Source organism: Panthera onca, chromosome B3, assembly GCF_046562875.1.
Source record: "Panthera onca isolate mPanOnc1 chromosome B3, mPanOnc1 haplotype 2, whole genome shotgun sequence".
Lineage (NCBI taxonomy): Eukaryota > Metazoa > Chordata > Mammalia > Carnivora > Felidae > Panthera > Panthera onca.
The window spans coordinates 36,354,179-36,373,931 of NC_138344.1; the positions used below are offsets into that span (position 1 = coordinate 36,354,179).

At 50.9% G+C, this 19,753-nt stretch overlaps 1 protein-coding gene and 1 long non-coding RNA gene across 4 annotated transcripts in view; both read right to left on the bottom strand.

Annotated features, from left to right (window-relative positions):
- NOX5 (NADPH oxidase 5) overlaps nucleotides 1-18,652 on the bottom strand; it is a 47,378-nt gene extending 28,726 nt beyond the window's left edge. For all 3 annotated transcript variants that reach the window (XR_013556340.2, XM_078448806.2, XM_078448805.2), the window contains exons 1-8: nucleotides 18,466-18,652; nucleotides 12,696-12,819; nucleotides 10,908-11,058; nucleotides 6,090-6,300; nucleotides 4,233-4,467; nucleotides 2,363-2,516; nucleotides 2,000-2,178; nucleotides 879-1,061 (exon numbers count right to left, since the gene is read on the bottom strand). Coding sequence is in view for 2 of the 3 variants with exons in the window: in XM_078448806.2 (XP_078304932.1) it covers nucleotides 879-1,061; nucleotides 2,000-2,178; nucleotides 2,363-2,516; nucleotides 4,233-4,467; nucleotides 6,090-6,300; nucleotides 10,908-11,058; nucleotides 12,696-12,819; nucleotides 18,466-18,515 (1,287 nt within the window). In the remaining variant the exon portion in view is untranslated. The remainder of the gene's footprint in view (nucleotides 1-878; nucleotides 1,062-1,999; nucleotides 2,179-2,362; nucleotides 2,517-4,232; nucleotides 4,468-6,089; nucleotides 6,301-10,907; nucleotides 11,059-12,695; nucleotides 12,820-18,465) is intronic.
- Nucleotides 14,018-17,331, bottom strand: LOC145715557 (uncharacterized). The gene is made up of 2 exons (XR_014137796.1): nucleotides 15,765-17,331; nucleotides 14,018-15,523 (listed from the first exon to the last, which is right to left on the bottom strand). It is a non-coding gene; the product is annotated as an uncharacterized LOC145715557 (long non-coding RNA).
- Nucleotides 18,653-19,753: the final 1,101 nt, after the last annotated feature.

Below are 19,753 nucleotides of genomic sequence, written 5' to 3' on the forward strand. Positions count from 1 at the left end.
TCCCTTTCTCCATAAATGGCCCGGTCACTCAGACACCCAGGAGATGTCCTAGGCTCCTTCCTCTCCCCACCCCCAAATGCAGCCAGTTACCTCTTGAGTCTTTCTGTGATATGCCACCCCTTTCTCATCCCACAGCCACTGCCCCTGTTTAGGGTCAAGGCCCTCATGAGCTCTCGTCTGCATATTGTGCAACAGCCCCCAAATGGTCCTCACTGGACTGTCTTCCACAGAGCCACTGCAGAAATCTAGCTGGAAAATAAACTGGCTTACTACCCCCACCCCCCTCCCCCTGATCAGGCGTTCCACCAGGCCCTGCCTACCCCTCTCCCTGGCACCTTGGCTGTAGCTGTGCTAAATTACCCATGGTCCCCAAGGACAGCACCCCCACCACAACCCGGTGCCTTTGCTCAGCCTGTTCCTTCTCCCAGGAGTACCCTTCCTTATCTTGTCTACGCAACAAACTCCTGCTCATCTCTCAAAACCCCAATGGGGCATCTCCTTCTGCATTCTGAAGCTTTCTCTGACCTCTCAAAGATAGTTTCCTACCTCCTGACACTCTGCTCTCACCCATACAGCCCTGCACTGTAACTAAAGGGCAAAGCAGGACAGTGCCCAAGCCGTCTCTGTGACCTGGCACAGGGCCTGGCAGTTTGCAGGCTCTTAAGACTGATCTTTCATGGTATCCTGCCTACCTGTCATGCCGCTTCCTAAAATGTCCCTCCTGAAGGCTAGACCAGATCCCACACTTTGCTTGTCTCCTCTGCTGTGCAGGGGCCATAGCTACGCTATTCCCTGCTTCCTTGCAGGTCTAGCAGGGTACCCGGCTGCTGCGCCCTACCATCCGCAACGCCCCTAGGCACCTCAGGCCCCCTTCACACCTTGGAGGGAAGGAGATTGACTTCCACGATGCACAGGGCTGCCATGCGGGACACCGCTAGCCCGATGGCCTTCTCCAGGAAGAACAAGATGCCAGGGACCAGCAGCCACTTCCAGAAGCTGGGCCCATGCACAATGAGCAGGATCCACATGGGGAGGTAGGACAGATGAGTCCAATAGAACACCTGCGAGGGTGAGGAGGGAGGGGGCAGTAAGCTTCCAGAGCTCAAGTCCTGGGGGTGGAACAGGGAAGCCCCCAGAGCCTTGGTCATGCACTGCTCTCCTGGGGACAGGGGCTGGGGCTGGGAAGCTTTGGGGCTTATTTATTCTGGGCCCTTGGCCCAAGGATTGTATAAGGGTTCCTGGAGCTCACACCAAACATCCGAAACCTCTGCCTGGGGATGTTCTGGGCAGAGTAGAGTGCCCCCAAAGGGCTCATGAGCATCACGGTTCCCATCACATCGACCCTTTCTCAGGGGGATGTGAAGACAGCCATTTCCTGAGCATGGAGAAGAAAAGAGCAGAGCACCGAGCTGGAATGCCTGCTCTACTACTGGCTGTGGGAGCGTGGGCTAGGAAATTACTTGTCTGAGCATCGGATTCCTTGTGGGTCAAGCGAAGATGCGGATTCCGACTTCAAAAGATTGCTGCTGGTGCTCTCTCTCTCTGTCTACCTGACGTGGTTTGGTTTTGGGCTCCAAACCAAATCTGTGACCTCCTGCGCAGAACTAACGCTCCTCCGTTGGAGCATCGACGTGCCAGGTGTATACTTAGCGGCTTCACATATAGTATCCCATTTAATTCCTAACATAAATTCATAGGTAGAGAATTATAGGGCCATTTTATAGATGGGGAAGCTGAGTGAGCCTGTGTCCCTTCCCCTTCCTAGCTCAATCCCATTAGGGCAGGGGGCATGCCAGCCAACAGGCAGAATCTTCCAGAGCAAAACATTTTTCGCTTTGCAGACATGAACTGCAGCCCAGGGGAAGAACCCAAGTCGCGGGCACATAACATGCGGAGCAGCCTGGGCACTTCCTGGGCTCTGGAGTAAGTGAGAGGGGACACGGCATGAAACGAAGTTGGGAGGCCAGCCTGGGAGAGCAAAGGGGCAAGGGCCTGGCACCTCAAAGCGGCCGCTCCTTCGGATGCAGGAGCTGGAGCAGGCAAACATAAGGAGCAGAAACAGCAGCAGCGCCACTCCGGTCGGGGAGGCGGAGCCACGGACCCAGCCAATGCCGGGCCTCGTGGTGAGAAGCAGTTCCCAAAACCGGAAGGGGCTGGCCCCGGACTGAGCTTGGAGCGCTGGAGACAAGCACAAGACAAGCTGTTCCCTCTCCACCTTTCCCTTGGGGTCCCCTCCCTTCCCCATCAGGCACCCACCCAGGCAGAGACCCCTTCTCCACCCACCGGGCATGCAGGGCACACAGGGCTGATAATGAGTGGTTTGTGGGAGGCCCACCGGGCTCCCGGCCCCCAGGCGACTCACCGAAGTTCGCAACGTGGGCCACGGTGTGCACAAGGGAGAGCCCAACTACCACCCAGCCCATGAGCTGGTGGAACTGGATGTTCTGGTCCAGCGGCAGGACCTGAGCCAGCCACGTGGCCCGCAGCCAAGTGAGGCAGCGTCTGAGCATCAGCACCTGGCCGGGCAAAGTGGCAGAGAGCCTCAGCTGGCTCTCTCTCTCTCTCTCTCTCTCTCTCTCTCTCGGCCCCGTTCTCTTTTCCCCGGCAGCCACCTCCCATCCTCTTTCTGAGCTGTGTTTCCTGCACCGGCCGCTTCCCCATCTCCCCTGTCCCCAAGCCTTCACTGCCCCCCTAGGTCCACAGCTGGGGTGTCCAAAGCAGCGTCTCCAGAGGTGGGGCAGGAACAGAAAATGTTGCAGAATGACTGCTGGTATTACTTTGATCTAAACACAGGAGGAGTACATAAGCTTTTTGGTAATATTTGATATCTGTGTTGACATGGTGCCCTCATTTAGTCTTTACGTCAGACAGGCACATGTTATGTCTAGTTCTCAAGGTGTCCTGGAGGAGAAAGACTGGCTTTTCCAAGGGGCTTTTGACAAGGGCTCCCTCCTTGCTCATTTGCTTTCAATGTACGTGTGCCCAGATATGTGGACTTGTAGATTACATTGTCTGATTCTAACAAAGCTAAAGTACCTCTCACAGAAAGGACAAGTAGCTTAAAAAGATTCCCTGCAGAGAAAGTGCTGATTGAAAGCAATGTTAATAATGCAAGAGCAAGTGACCAAGAAGATAAGTCATGGGTCTCCAACTCCCACACATAGCCAGTTCTGAGGATAAAAATAAAACCCACGGGGCACCTGGGTGGCTCAGTCGGTTGAGCATCCCACTCTTGATTTCACCTCAGGTCATGAGCTCAACTGTTCAGTTGGTGGGTTCGAGTGCCGAGTCGGGCTCTGCACTGGCAGCATGGAGCCTGCTGGGGATTCTCTCTCTTCCTCTCTTTCTGCCCCTCCCCTGCTCACACTCTCTCTCTCTCAAAATAAACATTAAAAAAAAAAACCCACATAAGAAGCTGATATTATCAAGAAGAGTATTTGAACTAAAGCTATACGTCCCTGATCATTAAGGATAACTCTTGCCACATAGTGTGCCGGAAGTCTAATAGCTAATGATAATAGGGCATGCACATAATTACAAGTAAATGAGGATGAATTGAGTTATTGGAAGGGATTTTTGTTTTAATTGTAGGAGCAGAATCGAAACCACTTGGAGACCTCACTCCCTGGCCCAGAGTATCATATTCTGACTCATTAGCCTGGCATTCAAGGGCTCTTACAGCGTGCTCTCTGCTTGGAGCCCTGCACAAGAGCCAGCCCCACCTCCTCCAGGGTCCACCATAAGGCTGTTGTGAACATCAAACGGAAAGTGCTTAGCCTGGTGACTGTACAGAGTAAGTAAGTGCACAAAAATGCCAGCTGTGTTGGGCACCTGGGTGGCTCAGCCGGTTTGTGAGTTTGCCCCCCGCCCCCTCCCTTAGCGTGTCAGTCTCTGGGCTGACAGCTCAGAGCCTAGAGCCTGCTTCGGATTCTGCGTCTCCATCTCTCTCTGTCCCCTACCCCGCTCACGCTCTCTCTCTCTCCCTCTCGAGAACAAACTTAAAAAAAAATTTTTTTTTTAAATAAAAAACGCCAGCTGTGCTTTACGTGCTGCGTGACTATGGACAAGCCACTGCCCCTCTCTGGGCCTCATGTCCACCGCGTATTGCCCAGCTGACGTCTGAGGTGCCATCCTGCCCTGAGGCACCCCAGGTGTCCACCTGTCGGTCTATGAGGAACCTACATCATCAGTCCTCCCGCCCGCTTCCCTGCCCTGGGACGGCGGAGTGTTACCACGATGAAGCTGCAGTCAAAGTTGAGGCACTGGCCGCAGCCCTTGGCCACCATGACGCTGGCGCCCAGGGCCCGGTGCGCGCAGGCCGCCAGAGTGAAGAGCAGCACGTGGAGGCCCGCGTAGGCGGCCAGGCAGAGCAGGTGGCTGCGGTGGTTGTGCCAGTAGGCGGAGGTCAGAGGGCGAGGACGGCGACTGCGCGGCCGGGCGGCAGGGGGCGTCAGCCAGTGGGCGGCGCTGTGGGAAAGGGGCTCGGCTCAGGGGGACTCGGCCAGGCGGGCTGCGGCGGGCACCACCGAAGTCGGAACCTAGAGACTCCCCCCCCCCACCCCCCGACCCTTGTAACCGACCAAGTCTCTGGAGCCTCGTGGCAAGTGGGTCGGCTTCCCTTGACACCAGGAAACAGAGAGGTCAAGCGACTTGCTCACAGTCACACAGTCAGGTGAAGCCGAGATGGAACTCCCATCTGTCCGATGCCGCATCCACCATGGCTATTTTCAATACCTCCCTTACTTGCCAATTGGGGGTGGGGGAAGGCAATCGAAAAGGATGGAAGAATCTGAGACGTGTTGTGGTGAATAACCCACAAGTAAGTTAATACACGAAAAGAATGAATTACAAAACCGGCACTTTTCAGACCTCAGAGTCAAACTTGGTGTGTTGTTACACCACGTCTATTTTATTTCCTCCGCAGCCCTTACCAATTTAGTACTTCCCTAGTTTATGCATTTGTTTATTGGTATCAATTACATATAAATTAACGGTGCCTGCTCCATCAAGCTGAATAAATGACTGCCTTTGCTAATTATTTGTGTGACCCCAGGTAAGTTACTTCAGGTGAGGTAACTAACTTCCTTTGGGGCGTTGCTATAAAATGCACTGGTATATTTGTATAAATGCCCAGCCCACAGTAGGTGCTTAATACTGTGAGGTTGATTCTGAAAAGACACTGTAGAAAACGGGGGCAAGACCATAGCTGCCCCGCAGTACAAGACCTTTGTCCCCTATGAAAAAGAGGGCAAAGGCCGGACTTGGAGGGGCTAGGCAGAATGCAGCTGGGCGGGATTGGGCGAGGGTGGGGCGGGCTGGGACTAGGCAGGGTGCGGAGTGGTGGGGCTGGGCAGGGTGCGGCGAGGTGGGACTGGAGCATGGTGGGGCTGGGACTGGGCTGGGAAGGACCGGCCTGGGGCGGGGCGGGGGCGGGGACGGGCAGGACGGGAGAGGGCCACGGGTGGGGCGGGCCTAGGCAGGCTGGGCTGGATTGGGGTGGAGCGGGGCTGGGCGGGGCTGGAGCTGGTCACCGGTGGGACGGGCCTGGGCGGGGTAGGGCGTGGTGGGGCTGGGCCTGGGCGGGGCTGGAGCGCGTCACCGGTAGGACGGGTCTGGGCGGGGTCGGGCGTGGCGGGGCGGGGCCGGAGCGGGGCTAGGGAGCGGCTGGAGTGGGGTTGGGCGGGACTGGGCGGGGCCAGAGCGGGCTACGGGTGGAGCTGGCCTAGGCAGGGTAGGGCGTGGCGTGGCTGAAGGGGGGGAGGGGTCACCGGTGGGACGGGCCTGGGCGGGGCTAGAGCAGGGCTGGGCGGGGCTAGAGCGGGCCACCGGTGGGGCGGGCCTAGGCAGGGTAGGGCGTGGCGGGGCGGGCCACTGATGGGGCGGGCCTAGGTAGGGTAGGGCGTGGGGGGCGGGGCTGGGGTGGGCCGGGGGCGGGGCTGGGGTGGGCCTAGGGCGGGGCTGGAGCAGGATTGAACCGGGCTGGCCGGGCTGGGGGCGGAGCTGAGGGATCCCCGGGGCCTCGGGCCTCTCTGCACACCTGAAGGGTAACCCCTACGGGGGCAGTGCCCACGCTGGAGACAGGGCCGCACCTGATGGTCAGGTTTTCCATGACCCCGGGGAAGCGCTGCAGCTCGTTCCGGAGCTCGTCGAAGGTGATGGCGCCGTTGTTGTCCTTGTCGGCCGACTCGAAGAGCGCCAGCGTCAGCTGGTCCAGCTTCTCGTCTGGCAGCGAGATGGCGCTCTCGCGCATGCACGATTGCAGCACGGTGCGCAGCTCATCCGCGTCGATGGAGCCGCTGCCTGTCCCAAGTGGGGATGAAGACGAGTGGGGGCCTGCCCGGGACCCCACTCTGTACCCGCAGACTCCCCTTCCCATACACAGCCATTGCATCGAGTGGCGAACGTTCCCTAATCGTCCACCTCCAGTTTTCTGCGAACCAACTCCCTTTCGGGGTATAGACCAGGCAATCAAAAAATACAGTTATCACCCTCCTCTCAGAAACCTTCTATGGCTCCCTACTGCCCAGTTCAGGACAAATAAACTCCTCTTAGCCTCAGTGCATGTCTTTCTCGAGAATCTGCAGCCTCCTAAGTACTGAGCTTCCAAGACCATCTGCACAGAAGATGCACTTGCTTGCTTAATTTGTAAGGATTACTCTGCTTAGAGTATTAATTATCCGGAAGCAAATTGTACGTGGGGTGGTGGTGAGGGAAAGTTCCCTATTGCTCTCTCACTTGAAGCAGACCTTCCTCTTCCATGTTGTCCTGAGAGGCCACAGCTGGGCACTCAAGTCCAGCCACATGACTTTACATGAATATGGGTGACTGAGAGTGTGATGGGAAAAAGAAGCCAAATCTCTCCGCCGCGATGAGAATTAGAGGCATATTTTTTTCTGTGTGTATTTCCATTCTTCATGAGCAGCGGGGCCTGTGATTAATGAGTTCTTGGCCTGTTGGGATGTAGACACACTTGAGGTAGCTTTGGATTTCTGCCCCTTGCTAACTGCTGGTGGGCTGTAAGTCCTTCGGAGTAGTGAAACTTACTTTGCTCATCTATAAAATGGGGATCATAATTCCTCCCTTTCAGAACTGGTTCAAGGATGATAGATCATTATATAGCACTTACTGCAGTATCTGGAAAAAAGTAGTTGCATATAAATGGAAAGTCTTTACTGGTATTGTGATCGTCAGGAAGACCCAAAGCCAAAGTCTCAAATCACATGCCAGGGCAGAGTCTAAAGTACCCCTCTCCAGTCACACTCCTGTCCTCGGCTTTCCTGGTCAAGAGCCACCATGCAACAGGTTTCTAACCGCATCTGGAGCTCCAGTCCCTCCCCTGTCCCCTTCACACCCTGTCATCCATCCAACTTTATTCTCTCCTTGGCTAATTTCAAATCTAGGGTCCTCCTTAATAATTATTCTCAGACACACGTTCTTCTTCCTTGTCCCGCTGTCCTTCTATTCCAATGACCTAAAAATATCCCATCTCTGAGGGAATCTAGCCACCTGCTCTCTCCCTTCCTGCACCAGGGCAGCTAATAGGACACTCCCGAAGAAAAGCACCCAAGAGGGCAGGAAGCTTTATCCCCAGCCAGAGCAAGGCCTTCAACTTGCCCTGCAACCCTCTCCTGCTTCTCTAGTGTGGTCACTCTCCTGCTGTCTGCAAGGACCACTTCTCACCTCCATGGCCATCCAGTCCCTCGCTGGATCTCAGAGAAAGCAGAAGCCACCGGAAGGGAATGCCCTCTAGTTCCTGCCATAAAACTGCAAATCTCCTTTCACCTGCCCTGCCCTGCCTTCCTCCCCACCACTGCCTGCTAGGAGAACGTGAGTGTGCCACTCCTCCCGTCACAAACCGACCTCTCCATCTGAGGTCATCAGTAAACCTCAGGAGCGAGCAAAGCTTGATGCTCAGAAAGCAGTCAGTGAGGACTGTCCCATGGAGACTGGGTGGGGTCTGAGGAAGATGTTCAGGAAGTGGGTATGGCCAACTGCCCACGTACTAGGGGAAGGGGGTCGATTTGGGGAATGGGTTCCAGGAATGAGGTCTGGCTAGATTGAGTCAGGTGCAGCGGGGAGCTAGAGAAATCCCAAAGGCCAGAGGGCCCTGCCCAGCAGCAGGCCCGCACCTAGGTTGAGCTTTTCAGGATGCAAATCCAGCCCAGCGACTTCCCTGCTCAACACTCTTCAATGACTCCAACTGAGTACTGAGTACTGAGACTCCAACCCTTGGCCACCGAGGCCCGCACAGTCTGGCCTCCCCAACCATCCCAGTCTCACTGGGTGCCTCTTTCTCACTGCAGTATCCCTTCCTCTGATGATTCCAGGCCTTCAGAGATGCTTGCTGCCACGGAGTTGCCAAAGGTTTAAGTGTATTTTTTTTTTCAAGTTTATTTATTTATTTTCGAGAGAGACAGAGAAGACAAGCAGGGGAGGGGCAGAGAGAGAGAGAGAAAGAGAGAGAGAGAGAGAGAGAGAGAGAATCCCAAGCAGGCGCCTCAGAGTTGCCAAAGATTTAAAAGCAGGATGTTCATGGGGGCAGCTCAGTCGGTTGAGCATCTGACGCTTGATTTTGGCTCAGGTCATGATCTCACAGTTTAAGTTTGAGTCCCTCATCTGTCTCTGTGCTGACAGCATGGAGCCTGCTCGGGATTCTCTCTCTTCCCCTCTCTCTCTGCCCCTTCCCTGCTGGTGTTCTCTCTCTCTCTCTCTCTCAAAAATAAATAAATAAATAAATATTTTTTAAAAAAAGTGGCGGGAAGGGGGAGACAAATTGTCCATTTTGGTAATGGGGTTTGAGTAAACAGTAACACATTGTGGCTGACACCTATAAAGGGTGTATCCTGTGCTGGGCACTGTTCTGAGTTTACACAAGTTAACTAATTTAATCCTATCAACCTCATGAGTATATACTGTTATTATAACCATTATTCTCATGTCATAGGTAAAAAAAACCCTGAAGCACACAGAAGTTAAGTATCTTGCCCAAGGCTCACCATAATAATTATTATTTTTTTAATGTTTATTTATGTTTGAGAGAGAGAGATCAGCGCGAGCAGGGGAGGGGCAGAGAGAGGGGGACAGAGGACTTGAAGCAGGCTCCGTGCCGACAGTAGAGAACCCGTTGTGGCGTCTGAACCCACGAACCGTGAGATCATGACCTGAGCCGAGGTCGAATGCTTAACCGACTGAGCCACCCAGGCACCCCCACCATGATTATTAATAAGTGATGGAGCTGATTTCTGAACTCAGGCAGCCTGACCTCCGAGTCAGAGATCTTAACTCCTAGACTCTGCGGCATGGGACCCAGGATCAATATATACATACAGTGGAATATGATGTGGCCACAGGAAGTAATGCTGTAACCACACTAAGTTACCACTTAGTAGCCAGGGTGGCTACAATTAGAAAAACAACAACAACAACAACAACAACAACAACAACAACAGAAAGTAACGAGTGTGGGCAAGATGTGAACAAACTGGAGCCCTCGTGCATGGCTGGTGGGAACGTCATGCGTTACAACCTCTGTGGAAGACTACGGCATTCCTCAAAAGACTAAAAATAGAACTACCATTTCATCCAGCAATTCTACTTCTGGGTCGATGCCCAAAAGGATGGAAAGCAGGGTCTCTGAAGACCTACACCCGTATTCATAAGAGCATCATTCGCAATAGTCGAGAGGTGGAAGAAACCCAAGGGTCCGCTGATGGATGTATAAACAAAACATGGGTCTATCCACACAATGCAATATTGTCCAGCCTTAAAAAAGAATTAAGTCCCGTCACATAGTACAACATGGGTGAACCTTGAAGACATTATGCCTAGTGACATAAGCCAGTCACAGAAGGACAAGTATTCTATGATTCCACTCATATGAAATACCCTAGAATAGTCAAGTTCTTACATACAGAAAGTAAAAGTGGTTTGCCGGGAGCTGGGGAGGGAGGAATAGAAGCTCGTGAGTGTTTAATGGGTATAGAGTTTGGGATGATGAAAAAGGTGTGAAGATGGGTGGCGGTAATGATCGTTCAACAAGGTGAATGCACTTAATGCTGTTGACCTGACATTTAAAAAATGGTGAAAGTGGGGGCTCCTGGGTGGCTCAGTCAGTTAAGCGTCAGACTTGGGCTCAGGTCATGATCTCACAGATCGTGGGTTCGAGCCCCGCGTTTGGGCTCTGTGCTGACAGCTGGGAGCCTGGAGCCTGCTTTGGATTCTGTGTCTCTCTCTCTGCCCCTCCCCCCTTGCACTCTGTCTCTCTCTCTCTCTCAAAAATAAATAAAAACATTTTTAAAATGGTGAAAGTGGTAAATTTAATGTTATGTATATTCTGCTACAGTAAAAATGATGTTACAAAGCAATACAAATGTTTATATTGTTTAGTAAGAAAAGGCAGTATGCATAGTATAATCCCATTTTTTAATTTAAAAATGTGTGTGTGTGTGTGTGTGTGTGTGTGTGTGTGTGAGTGTGAGTGTGAGTGTGTGACAGAGATCAACTAGAAAGCAGTAGAGAAAAATGTTATGGGTGATTTTTGCTTTCTTCTTAAAACCATTCTGTATCATCTAAAATGTTCACAGTGGACTTAACGTTCTTATTATAATATGGAAAAAGCAATGAAGCAATTTCTTTTTTCAAACATAGAAAAGAACAAAAGAAAGTTCTGGATTCTGGTGAGTTGAATCAAAGGCATTTGTCTCCTGGGCTAGAATGACCCCTTCTCGCCACCTTCCACAAAAGGGAGGCAGAGATCAGACAGAGAGACGGGTCGGGGTCACGCCGAGGGAGACAGCCATCAGCCTGGCCTGGAGAAAACAATCCTGTTCTGCCCCAGAGACGCTGAGATGGGTCGATTCCTTTTGTCCCCTCCCACTGAGGCCACCCCCGCCCCCAAGAGCCCTTACCGTCAACGTCGTACACCTGGAAGAGGAATTTGAGTTTGTCCATGGGGTTGCCGTGGATGAGCAGGGTCAGCGCCTCCAGCAGCTCCTGGAGCGTGATGGTGCCACTTCCATCGGAGTCAAACAGGGCGAAGAATCTCTCGGCAAAGAAGGACTGTGGCCAGAGAAGGAGGGGAAAAGGCACAGTGTAGACTCAGGGCCTGCGCTTTGAAGTCGCGCGGTGTGCGTGCGCGCATGCGCCGTGGGGTGGTGGGATTCCGGCAGGACTCCGTCCGGTGCGTGGGGTGTGATCGCAGGATGTGATCTGTCCGCTTGGCCACACTAGGGGGCGGTGTCCATGGCCCATCCTGCCTGCCTAGAGCAAGTTCGGACTCCCGGTGGAAGAACTATTCAGATCCCTGCAGGGAGGATGGACTTGTGTCTGGGCCTCAGGCCCTCTGCCGGCACGGCAGCCTGGTCATTTGTACGGACTGTCTCCTACCTGCCATCGCCCCCATCAGCCTTGCAGTTCAGACCCCTCAACCTGCAAAAAGGGTCAGACAGAGGTCCCCTGCAGGCTCCTCCCAGGTCCTGTCTCATCCCCTTGGGGTGAACACGAGGGATGAGTGAACCAGGACGGTCTTGGAGGATGGTGCTTGAACACCTGTGTCTCGCCTGTACTAACTATTTAAGCTGCCGGTAGCCTGCACTTCAGGCTTGTTCTTAAGCGCCAATTCACTCACTCTATTCATTCATTCATTCATTCATTCATTCGGCAGCCATTTTCCCGCACAGCTCCTGCCTGCCGGGCCTGGTGATAGACACTCAACACAGAAATTAAGACACGCTGGGTCAGAGCCCCAGATATACCAAGCGCAGACGCTCCCCTCGGGGCGGGGGGAGGGGTTCGTAGGGTTCAGGTCTCACCTAAGGGGACCGTGAGGAGTTTACAAGCGCCGAGTGGGGGCCAGAGTCGGCTGTAGACAGTCAGCCCTGCCTTGGCTCTCCTCTTTCTTCCCTAGATCACTGGGTAAGACCTTAATCAGCCTCCACCATCTTGAATGGTCTTTATCTTAAGGTATTTTGCAGCCTCCTGTTGACAGTGTAATGTTCTGCCAGGCAGGTCTTTTTTTTTCCTTCCCCATGTTCACTATATAGAAGGAGGCATGGCATTTAGAGCTCTTAGCAGCATCCCTGCTACCAGCAAGTGAGGGGCCCTCTGATCCAAACGGGGACATGTAGATGGTCCCTGGCCCGCCCCTATCAAGGACACAGGCCACCACCAGATGCCAGCCCACAAAACAGGTGGAGAGAGGTTGACATTTGCCGGCTCACTCCCCCTGTCTCTCTGTGGATGTCTCCCCAGTCTGCCCGGCATGCAGGCTGTTCCAGGGATGTGCAGAGACCCTATCAAATGGGAGAGGAACGGGGACAGTGTGGGAGTCTCACGGATACAAACCATTGAAAAACATTATTTCTTGGAAGGAGGCTTACGTACACGATAGCATCAACCCGGCCCGTGAGGCTGGTGGAAAATATGAGGCCAAAAATATTTCTTAAGATTTGGCAAGCTGCTGATACCCAACTTCACATGATGTTTTGAAGACCCCAGGAGGCCATGGCTACCAAAGGGACGGACGGGCATCGATAGCAGAGACAGAAACGTCCTCCGATCCTGCTTAGAGGTGGGGCCTAGAGCCCCGAGGACGCCCGGGGAGCGATCTTTCCCTCCTTGTGACGTACTGTGTCCCTGAGAGCCGGATGGCTCTTCCCTTATGAACGCGGGGCCCTACTTCTGGAGCGGACACTTGCCTCTTTCACATTCAAGGCTGTTTTGAATTCTTGCAGGTTGATCTCCCGGTCTTCTCCCGCAATGGTCTCAAACTGGTGTGTCACCCACTGAAGCCACTTGGCGTCCTCCTCGGCACTCATGGTGCTTGAGACAAAGGAGACAGGTTTATGGGCTTGGGGTGGCCAAGGGCTCCGGGTGGTTCCAGGCCCTGTGCCTTCTTCCAACGAGGGCCTCGGGCCTTCCATGGGCTGGATCAGTCTCCCCAGGACTGCTGAGCCCCTGTCTCTCCCTTCCATCTGGCATCAGCCAGCCTGGGCTCGTGTCTCCTTAGGTTTCGGAATGACAGGGTCCCAGTGAGATGGAGTCCAGATTGTGGGCATAAGGTCAGAGAGTGGCACACTCTGGGAATGCCATTAACATGGTGACAATCCTCCCCCACCTCACATTTGCACAGCTCTTTAGTGTTTTCCAAATACCTCCCACCCACCACTTCATTTGGTCTCTGTCACCCTCTGGTGGGTCACGACATTTTATAAGGAGGAAATAGATTCCGAGCAGTTGAGTACTTTGGCAAAATTTATTCAGCCAGAGAGAGAGAGGGAGAGAGAGAGAGAGAGAGAGAGAGAGGGAAAGTGAGTGCTCAAATCCAAGGCTGGCATGTTTTCCATCATGCCCCAGAGCCCCCACCCTTTGCTTGAATATTTCTAGTACACGCCATGCCAGGACTCAGGCCTCGGGTCTTGACTCTCTGGGTCCAGGGCATATTCTATGATGTTCCAAGGGTATCAGTGGGCAGACACCCTCCCAGATGAGCTAGCTATACAATGACCTGAACAGAGGTTAGTGATAAATGAGGACACCACTTTCTGTGGCATCAGAATCCGACAAACCAGAATTGAGACTGTGACTGACGATATATAACATCCTGTTGCTATCAACTTCCCTCTGAGAGAATGGCTTTGTCTGTATCCCATGAGTTCAATATAACCTTAAATGATTTAGCTACAATTGATCCTCATTATTTGCAGATTCCGTATTTGTGAATTCACCTATCTGTTACACTTTACCTGTGACCCCTAAATCAATGCTTGTGGCATTTTTGCAGACATTGTGGACTTGAGCAGAACAGTGATAAACTTGAGCTGCCCAATGTACACGTTCCCAGCTGGGGTTGAACAAAGTGATGCTCTGCCTTCTTGTTTCTTGTTTCAGCTCTCATATTATGAACAAGTGTCCTTCTCATGATCTACTGAGTGCTGCAAGGGTTGAATTTTTGTGCTTTTTGTTGGTGATCTTGCTTTGTGTGTGTGTGTGTGTGTGTGTGTGTGTGTGTGTGTGTGTGTTTTGAGAGAGAGAGGTCTCAAGTGAGCAAGGGCAGAGAGAGAGAGAGAGACAGAGACAGACAGAGAGAGAGAAGTGGGGCTCACCCAACGTGGGGATTGTGTTCACCAGAAGCAGCGTTCATGCTCACCTGAAGCGTGGGCTCAAGTTCACCCGATGCCAGACTTGAACTCACAAACCGTGAGATCATGACCTGAGCCGAAGTCAGATGCTTAACTCGCTAAGCCACCCAGATGCCCCATTTTTTTCATTCTTAAAAAAAATTGGGGGGACTCGTGGGTGGCTCAGTCGGTTGAGCATCCGACTTTAGCTCAGGTCATGATCTCCCAGTTTGTGAGTTCAAGCCCCGTGTCAGGCTCTGTGCTGACCACTCAGAGCCTGGAGCCTGCTTTGGATTCTGTGTCTCATTCTCTCTCTGCCCCTCACCCACTTGTGCTCTATCTCTCAAAAATAAATAAATGTAGAAAAAAATTAAAAAAACATTTTTTTTCGGATGCCTGGGTGGCTCAGCCGATTAAGTGTCTGACTTTGGCTCAAGTAATGATCTCAAGGTTCATGGGTTCGAGCCCTGCATCGGGCTCTGGGCTGACAGCTCAGAGCCTGGAACCTGCTTCAGATTCTGTGTCTCCCTCTGTCTCTCTGCGCCTCCCCTATTCGTGCTCTCCCTCTCTCTCAAAAATAAATAAATAAAAATTGAAAATAATAATAATAAAAAAAATTTTTAGGGGCGCCTGGACGGCTCAGTCAGTTAAGTGTCTGACTTCGGCTCAGGTTATGATCTCACGGTTTGTGGGTTCGAGCCCAGAGTGGGGCTCTGTGCTGACAGCTTGGAGCCTGAAGCCTGCTTCAGATTCTGTGTCTCCCTTTCTCTGTCTCTGCCCCTACTCTGCTTGTGCATGCATGCGCACTCTCTCTCTCAAAAATAAATGAACATAAAAAAATTCTTAATTTTTTTTTTCTTACAGGGGACACACAATGTTACATTAGTTTTCAGGTGTATAATGTATCTCTACATGCTATGCTGTGCTCACAGCCAGTGTTAACTACCATCTGTCACCATGTAACATGATTACAATGTCATTGAATACATTCCCTGTGTTGCACCAGGGATTTTGCTCTTTAAAATGGCCCCAAGAGTGATGCTGAAATGCTGGCTAGCACTCCTCAGCACAAAAAGGCTGTGATATGCCTTATGGAAAAAATATGTGTATTAGGTAAGCTTTGTTCAGACATGAGTTTTAGCACTGTGGACTGTGAGTTCTACGTTAACAAATCAACAACTTATATTCTTTTATTTATTTTATTTTTTTTACATTTTATTTATTTTTGAGGGAGAGTGAGCACAAGTGGGGGAGGGGCAGAGTGAAAGGAAGACACAGAATCTGAAGTAGGCTTCCGGCTCTGAGCTGTCAGCACTGAGCTGGACGTGGGGCTCAAACTCACAAACCATGAGATCATGACCTGAGCCGAAGTTGGATGCTTAACTGACTGAGCCACTCAGGCGCCCCTCAACAACTTACATTCTTTTTTTTTTTTTTAATTTTTTTTAATGTTTATTTATTTCTGAGACAGAGAGAGACAGAGCATGAGTGAGGGAGGGGCAGAGAGAGAGGGAGACACAGAATCAGAAGCAGGCTCCAGGCTCTGAGCTGTCAGCACAGTGCCCGACGCGGGGCTTGAACTCACAAACCAGGAGATCACGACCTGAGCTGAAGTCAGTCTCTCAACCAACTGAGCCACCCAGGCACCCCAACAACTTACATTCTTAAAGGAGGCTTTAACCACAAGCACACATAAAACAGGGTTATATATTGAGGGGTGCCTGGCTGGCTCAGTTGGTAGAGTGTATGACTTTTTTTTTCTAAGTTTTATTTATTTATTTTTTGAGAGAGAGAGAGAGAGAGCAGGGGAGGGGCAGAGAGAGAGGGGGGCAGAGGATCTGAAGCAGACTCCAGGCTCTGAGCTGTCAGCACAGAGCCTGACATGGGGCTTGAACCCACGAATCATGTCCCATGTGGGGCTTGAACTCACGAACCATGAGATCATGACCTGAGCCAAAGTCAGACACTTAACCGACTGAGCTACCCAGGCACCCTGGAGTGTGTGACTCTTGATCTGGGGGTCATGAGTATGAGCTCCACATTGGGTGTAGAGATTATAAATGAGTAAACTTAAAAAAAAAAAAAACAAACCCAAGGCTATACATTGATTTTTTGACAAAAACGTTGCACCCAGATGTTAGCAAGGACTTAACCCTGTATTTTCCCTAGGAGCAATGGCTCAGAATTCCCTAATTCATTGTTTTCAATGACTTTATAGGACACAACTGCCATGAATAATGAGAATCAACTGTATTTATATATTAAATTTAAAAATAAACAAGCTAACTTTCACTTAAGGAACTGGGAAAAAAAATACACACACACAATAAATAGAAGGATTGACTATTAAGTAGAAAGTCTGAAATTCAGGAACTAGAAAACTGAATAAAGTCAAAATAATAAATTTATTTTGATTCGGGCAATGATTTCACAGATGTATCCATATGCTAAAAGCTCATCAAACTGTTCGCTTTAACTATGCAGTTTGTTTTTTGTCAATTATGCTTCAACTCAGTGAAAAAAGAAGTTGGGTCTTGGAAAAGTCTGAATAGAAAAACATGATTAAAGAAAAAAAAGTGAAAGAAGTACATTAATATTGAGAAAGGCAATAAAAATGGAGGCGCTACAGAAATGGAAGAGTATTGTGTGTAGATTTTTGGTGAACTCAGGGAAATGAATCGATTTCAAGAAGAAGTAACAACCTGAACAGACCAAAAATCATTTAAGAAAGGAGAAAGGCAGTGAAATGTTAACCCTTTACAATAATATCAGGCCCAGCTTGTTGTTACAGCTGAGTCCTATCCAATCTTCAAAGAATAAGTCCAATGCCAAATCATCTCAGACGGTAAAAAATAATGGTAAGACTCCCAATTTACTTTACAAAGCCAGCCTTACCCAATCCCGATGAAGATAGCATACAAAAAAGCAAGCAAGCAAGCAAGCAAGATAGATGGATAGAAAATTCTAGACGAATGTAACTTGTAGAGATGCAAAACTCCAACTAAAATACAACCAAGCTAAACCCTGGGGTTTACTTAAAAAATAATAGGGGCGCCTGGGTGGCTCAGTCTGTTGAGCGTCCAACTTCAGCTCAGGTCATGACCTCACAGTTCGTAGGTTCGAGCCCCATTTCGGGCTCTGTACTGACGGCTCAGAGCCTGGAGCCTGATTCAGTTTCTATATCTTCCTCTCTCTCTCTGCCCCTCCCCTTCTCACACTCCTCTGTCAATCTCTCTCAAAAAAAAAAAATAAATAAACATTAAAAAAAAATTAAAAAAAAGAATCCACCTTTATCACGAAGGACTTTTCCCAGAAATACAAGGATAGTTCACTGTTAAGTAAGCTATGAAGTGCCCTCTGCTGGCCAGTAGTGCAGTATGGGAGGAGTAGTGATTCCCAAACTGTGATACATGCCTGTCAGAAGCAGGGAGGGCTTTGCTAAGATGCCCATTCTGACTCACCAACTTCGGCGCAGAGGGGCTGGGAATCTGCACGTGTAACCAAGCACCCTGGAAGTTTGCGACCCACAGTGAGTGGTCTAGGCTCACACCTGGAGAACTGCTGCCCTGAAGGTTAAAGCCCCACTTACTTCACCTCTCGGGACCTAGAGGAAGGCATTCCACAAAGCAGAGAGAATTCTGGAAAACAGGCTGCATTGCATGCAGGTGCTAACCCAGGGAGGGTGGGGATGGGTTTCTGATGTTCACCACCCCCTTCTCAGAAATATGAGTGTTTCGGGCCTGCAGAATGAGAAGAAATTCTGGGAGGCTGGTGGAGAAGAGGCTGGAACAGCTGGCAGGAAGGAAGGAGGGAGGGCATGGGGGAGAAAAGAAGGAGACAGAAGTCCTCGACAACGAGTGAGGAATCCAGATTTCACAGCTCCAGGGGAACAGTATGCTCACCAGAGGCCAGAATTTTCCTCAGGAGACCAGGATTCTGGGTCCGGGCTTGCTTGGCCCTAACTGAATAATAACTGGCCCCATGCACTCTAGTTTCCTCATCTGTAAAATGTGACAAGCATTCTTCCAACAAGAGCTGCCGCGGGGATCACACGAGGTGCCATTTGGGAAAGTGCAACTGGCAAACACTGTACAAATGCCAGATATCGTCATTAGTCTGACGATGTCGATGCCTGATTTTACAGATGTGAAAACAGGCCCAGAGAGGTCTGGTGACTTGCCCAAGATTGCACAGCTTGCTAGTGACAAGGCAAGACCAGGCTCGGGTCTCCTCACTTCTGTCCCGGGCAGATGGTCATCCTTTGTAGTTCACCCCATCTCCAAAGGCAAAAGAACCCTTGCCTTTCCCTTGTCAGTGGCATGGAAAGCTAGACAAATGAGCCACTTACCCTCTGCAGCTTTCAAGGTCTGGTTGGGCTGGGTCTCCCGGTGTGCTCATCCTTTCTCCTGTTTTCTGGACCACAGGTCCCAGAGAGGCTGTGGTCTGTACGGCAGCCTGCGTCGAGGAACCCACAGTTCACTTCTCTCCAGCTCCTCCTCTTCCTGAGTCTTCTAAAGCCCTGCTCACACCCACAGCCCCTCGGTCACCCACGTGCTGGCCACTGGCCAACTTGCTCCTGAGGAATTCCAACAAGGAGCCTATTGTGAGGGTAGGGCAAGGATTTATCTGGAAAGATGTTGGCTGTCTTCCATCTGGCCCGATATCTTGCATTTCCCCTCCCTCAAGGAGATCAGTAGGTAGGATATCTAGAAATGCACCATGCAATAATAATAATAATAATAATAATAATAATAATAATAGATCACCAATAAGTCAGAGTAGGCTCTGCTCAGCACCTAATGAGCCAACTGAGACTTCATTGATCCCAATAGCATTGATTACCAACAGAAATGTTGAAGTACTCACTCTGAGCCATGCAGTGTGCTAAAGGACTGTATACACAGCGTTCAGGTAAATATATAACACAGTCCTGTCTGGTGGGCATTATCATCATTAAGCCAGTGAAGAGGAAAGTGGGGCTCTGAGATGTGAAATAACATGTCCAGATGGCGTGGCAGGCAGGCATTCAACCATGGTAGGCTAACTCCGGAGACTGTGTTTTTTATTTTAATGTTTATTTATTTTTGAGGGAGGGGAGGGGGAAAGGGGCAGAGAGACGGAGACACAGAATCCGAACCAGGCTCCAGGCTCTGAGCGGTCAGCACAGAGCCCAATACAGGGCTCCAACTCTCGAGCCGTGAGATCGTGGACCTGAGCCGAGGTCGGAAGCTGAACCTTCTGAGCCCCCCAGGCGCCCGTGGAGACTGTATTTAACTACCCAGGGAGCAAAGCTCAGTCCCAAAGTACTGAGTAAAAACATATTGAAACAGTCCTGTGAAGAGGTTGCCAGTTCAAGGGACCTGGGGAGGGAGGGAGGTCTGTGAGCTCTATTTGCTAAAAACCTAAGAGAGATTATACAAACACAAAGCCATGCTGCAACTAAAATTTGAAGTGCTTTTTACTTTTTGTCCTGCCTGGCAAGAGATCAGCTGAGGCTGAACATCTGTGGCAGATTAGGACCCCCGACTGGTGATTTTAGAGGTCTCTGGTTAATTTCCAAAATGAGGGCAATAATAATTGTTGAGTTTATTTATTGTGAGAGACAGAGAGCAGGAGAGGGGCAGAGAGAGAAAGGG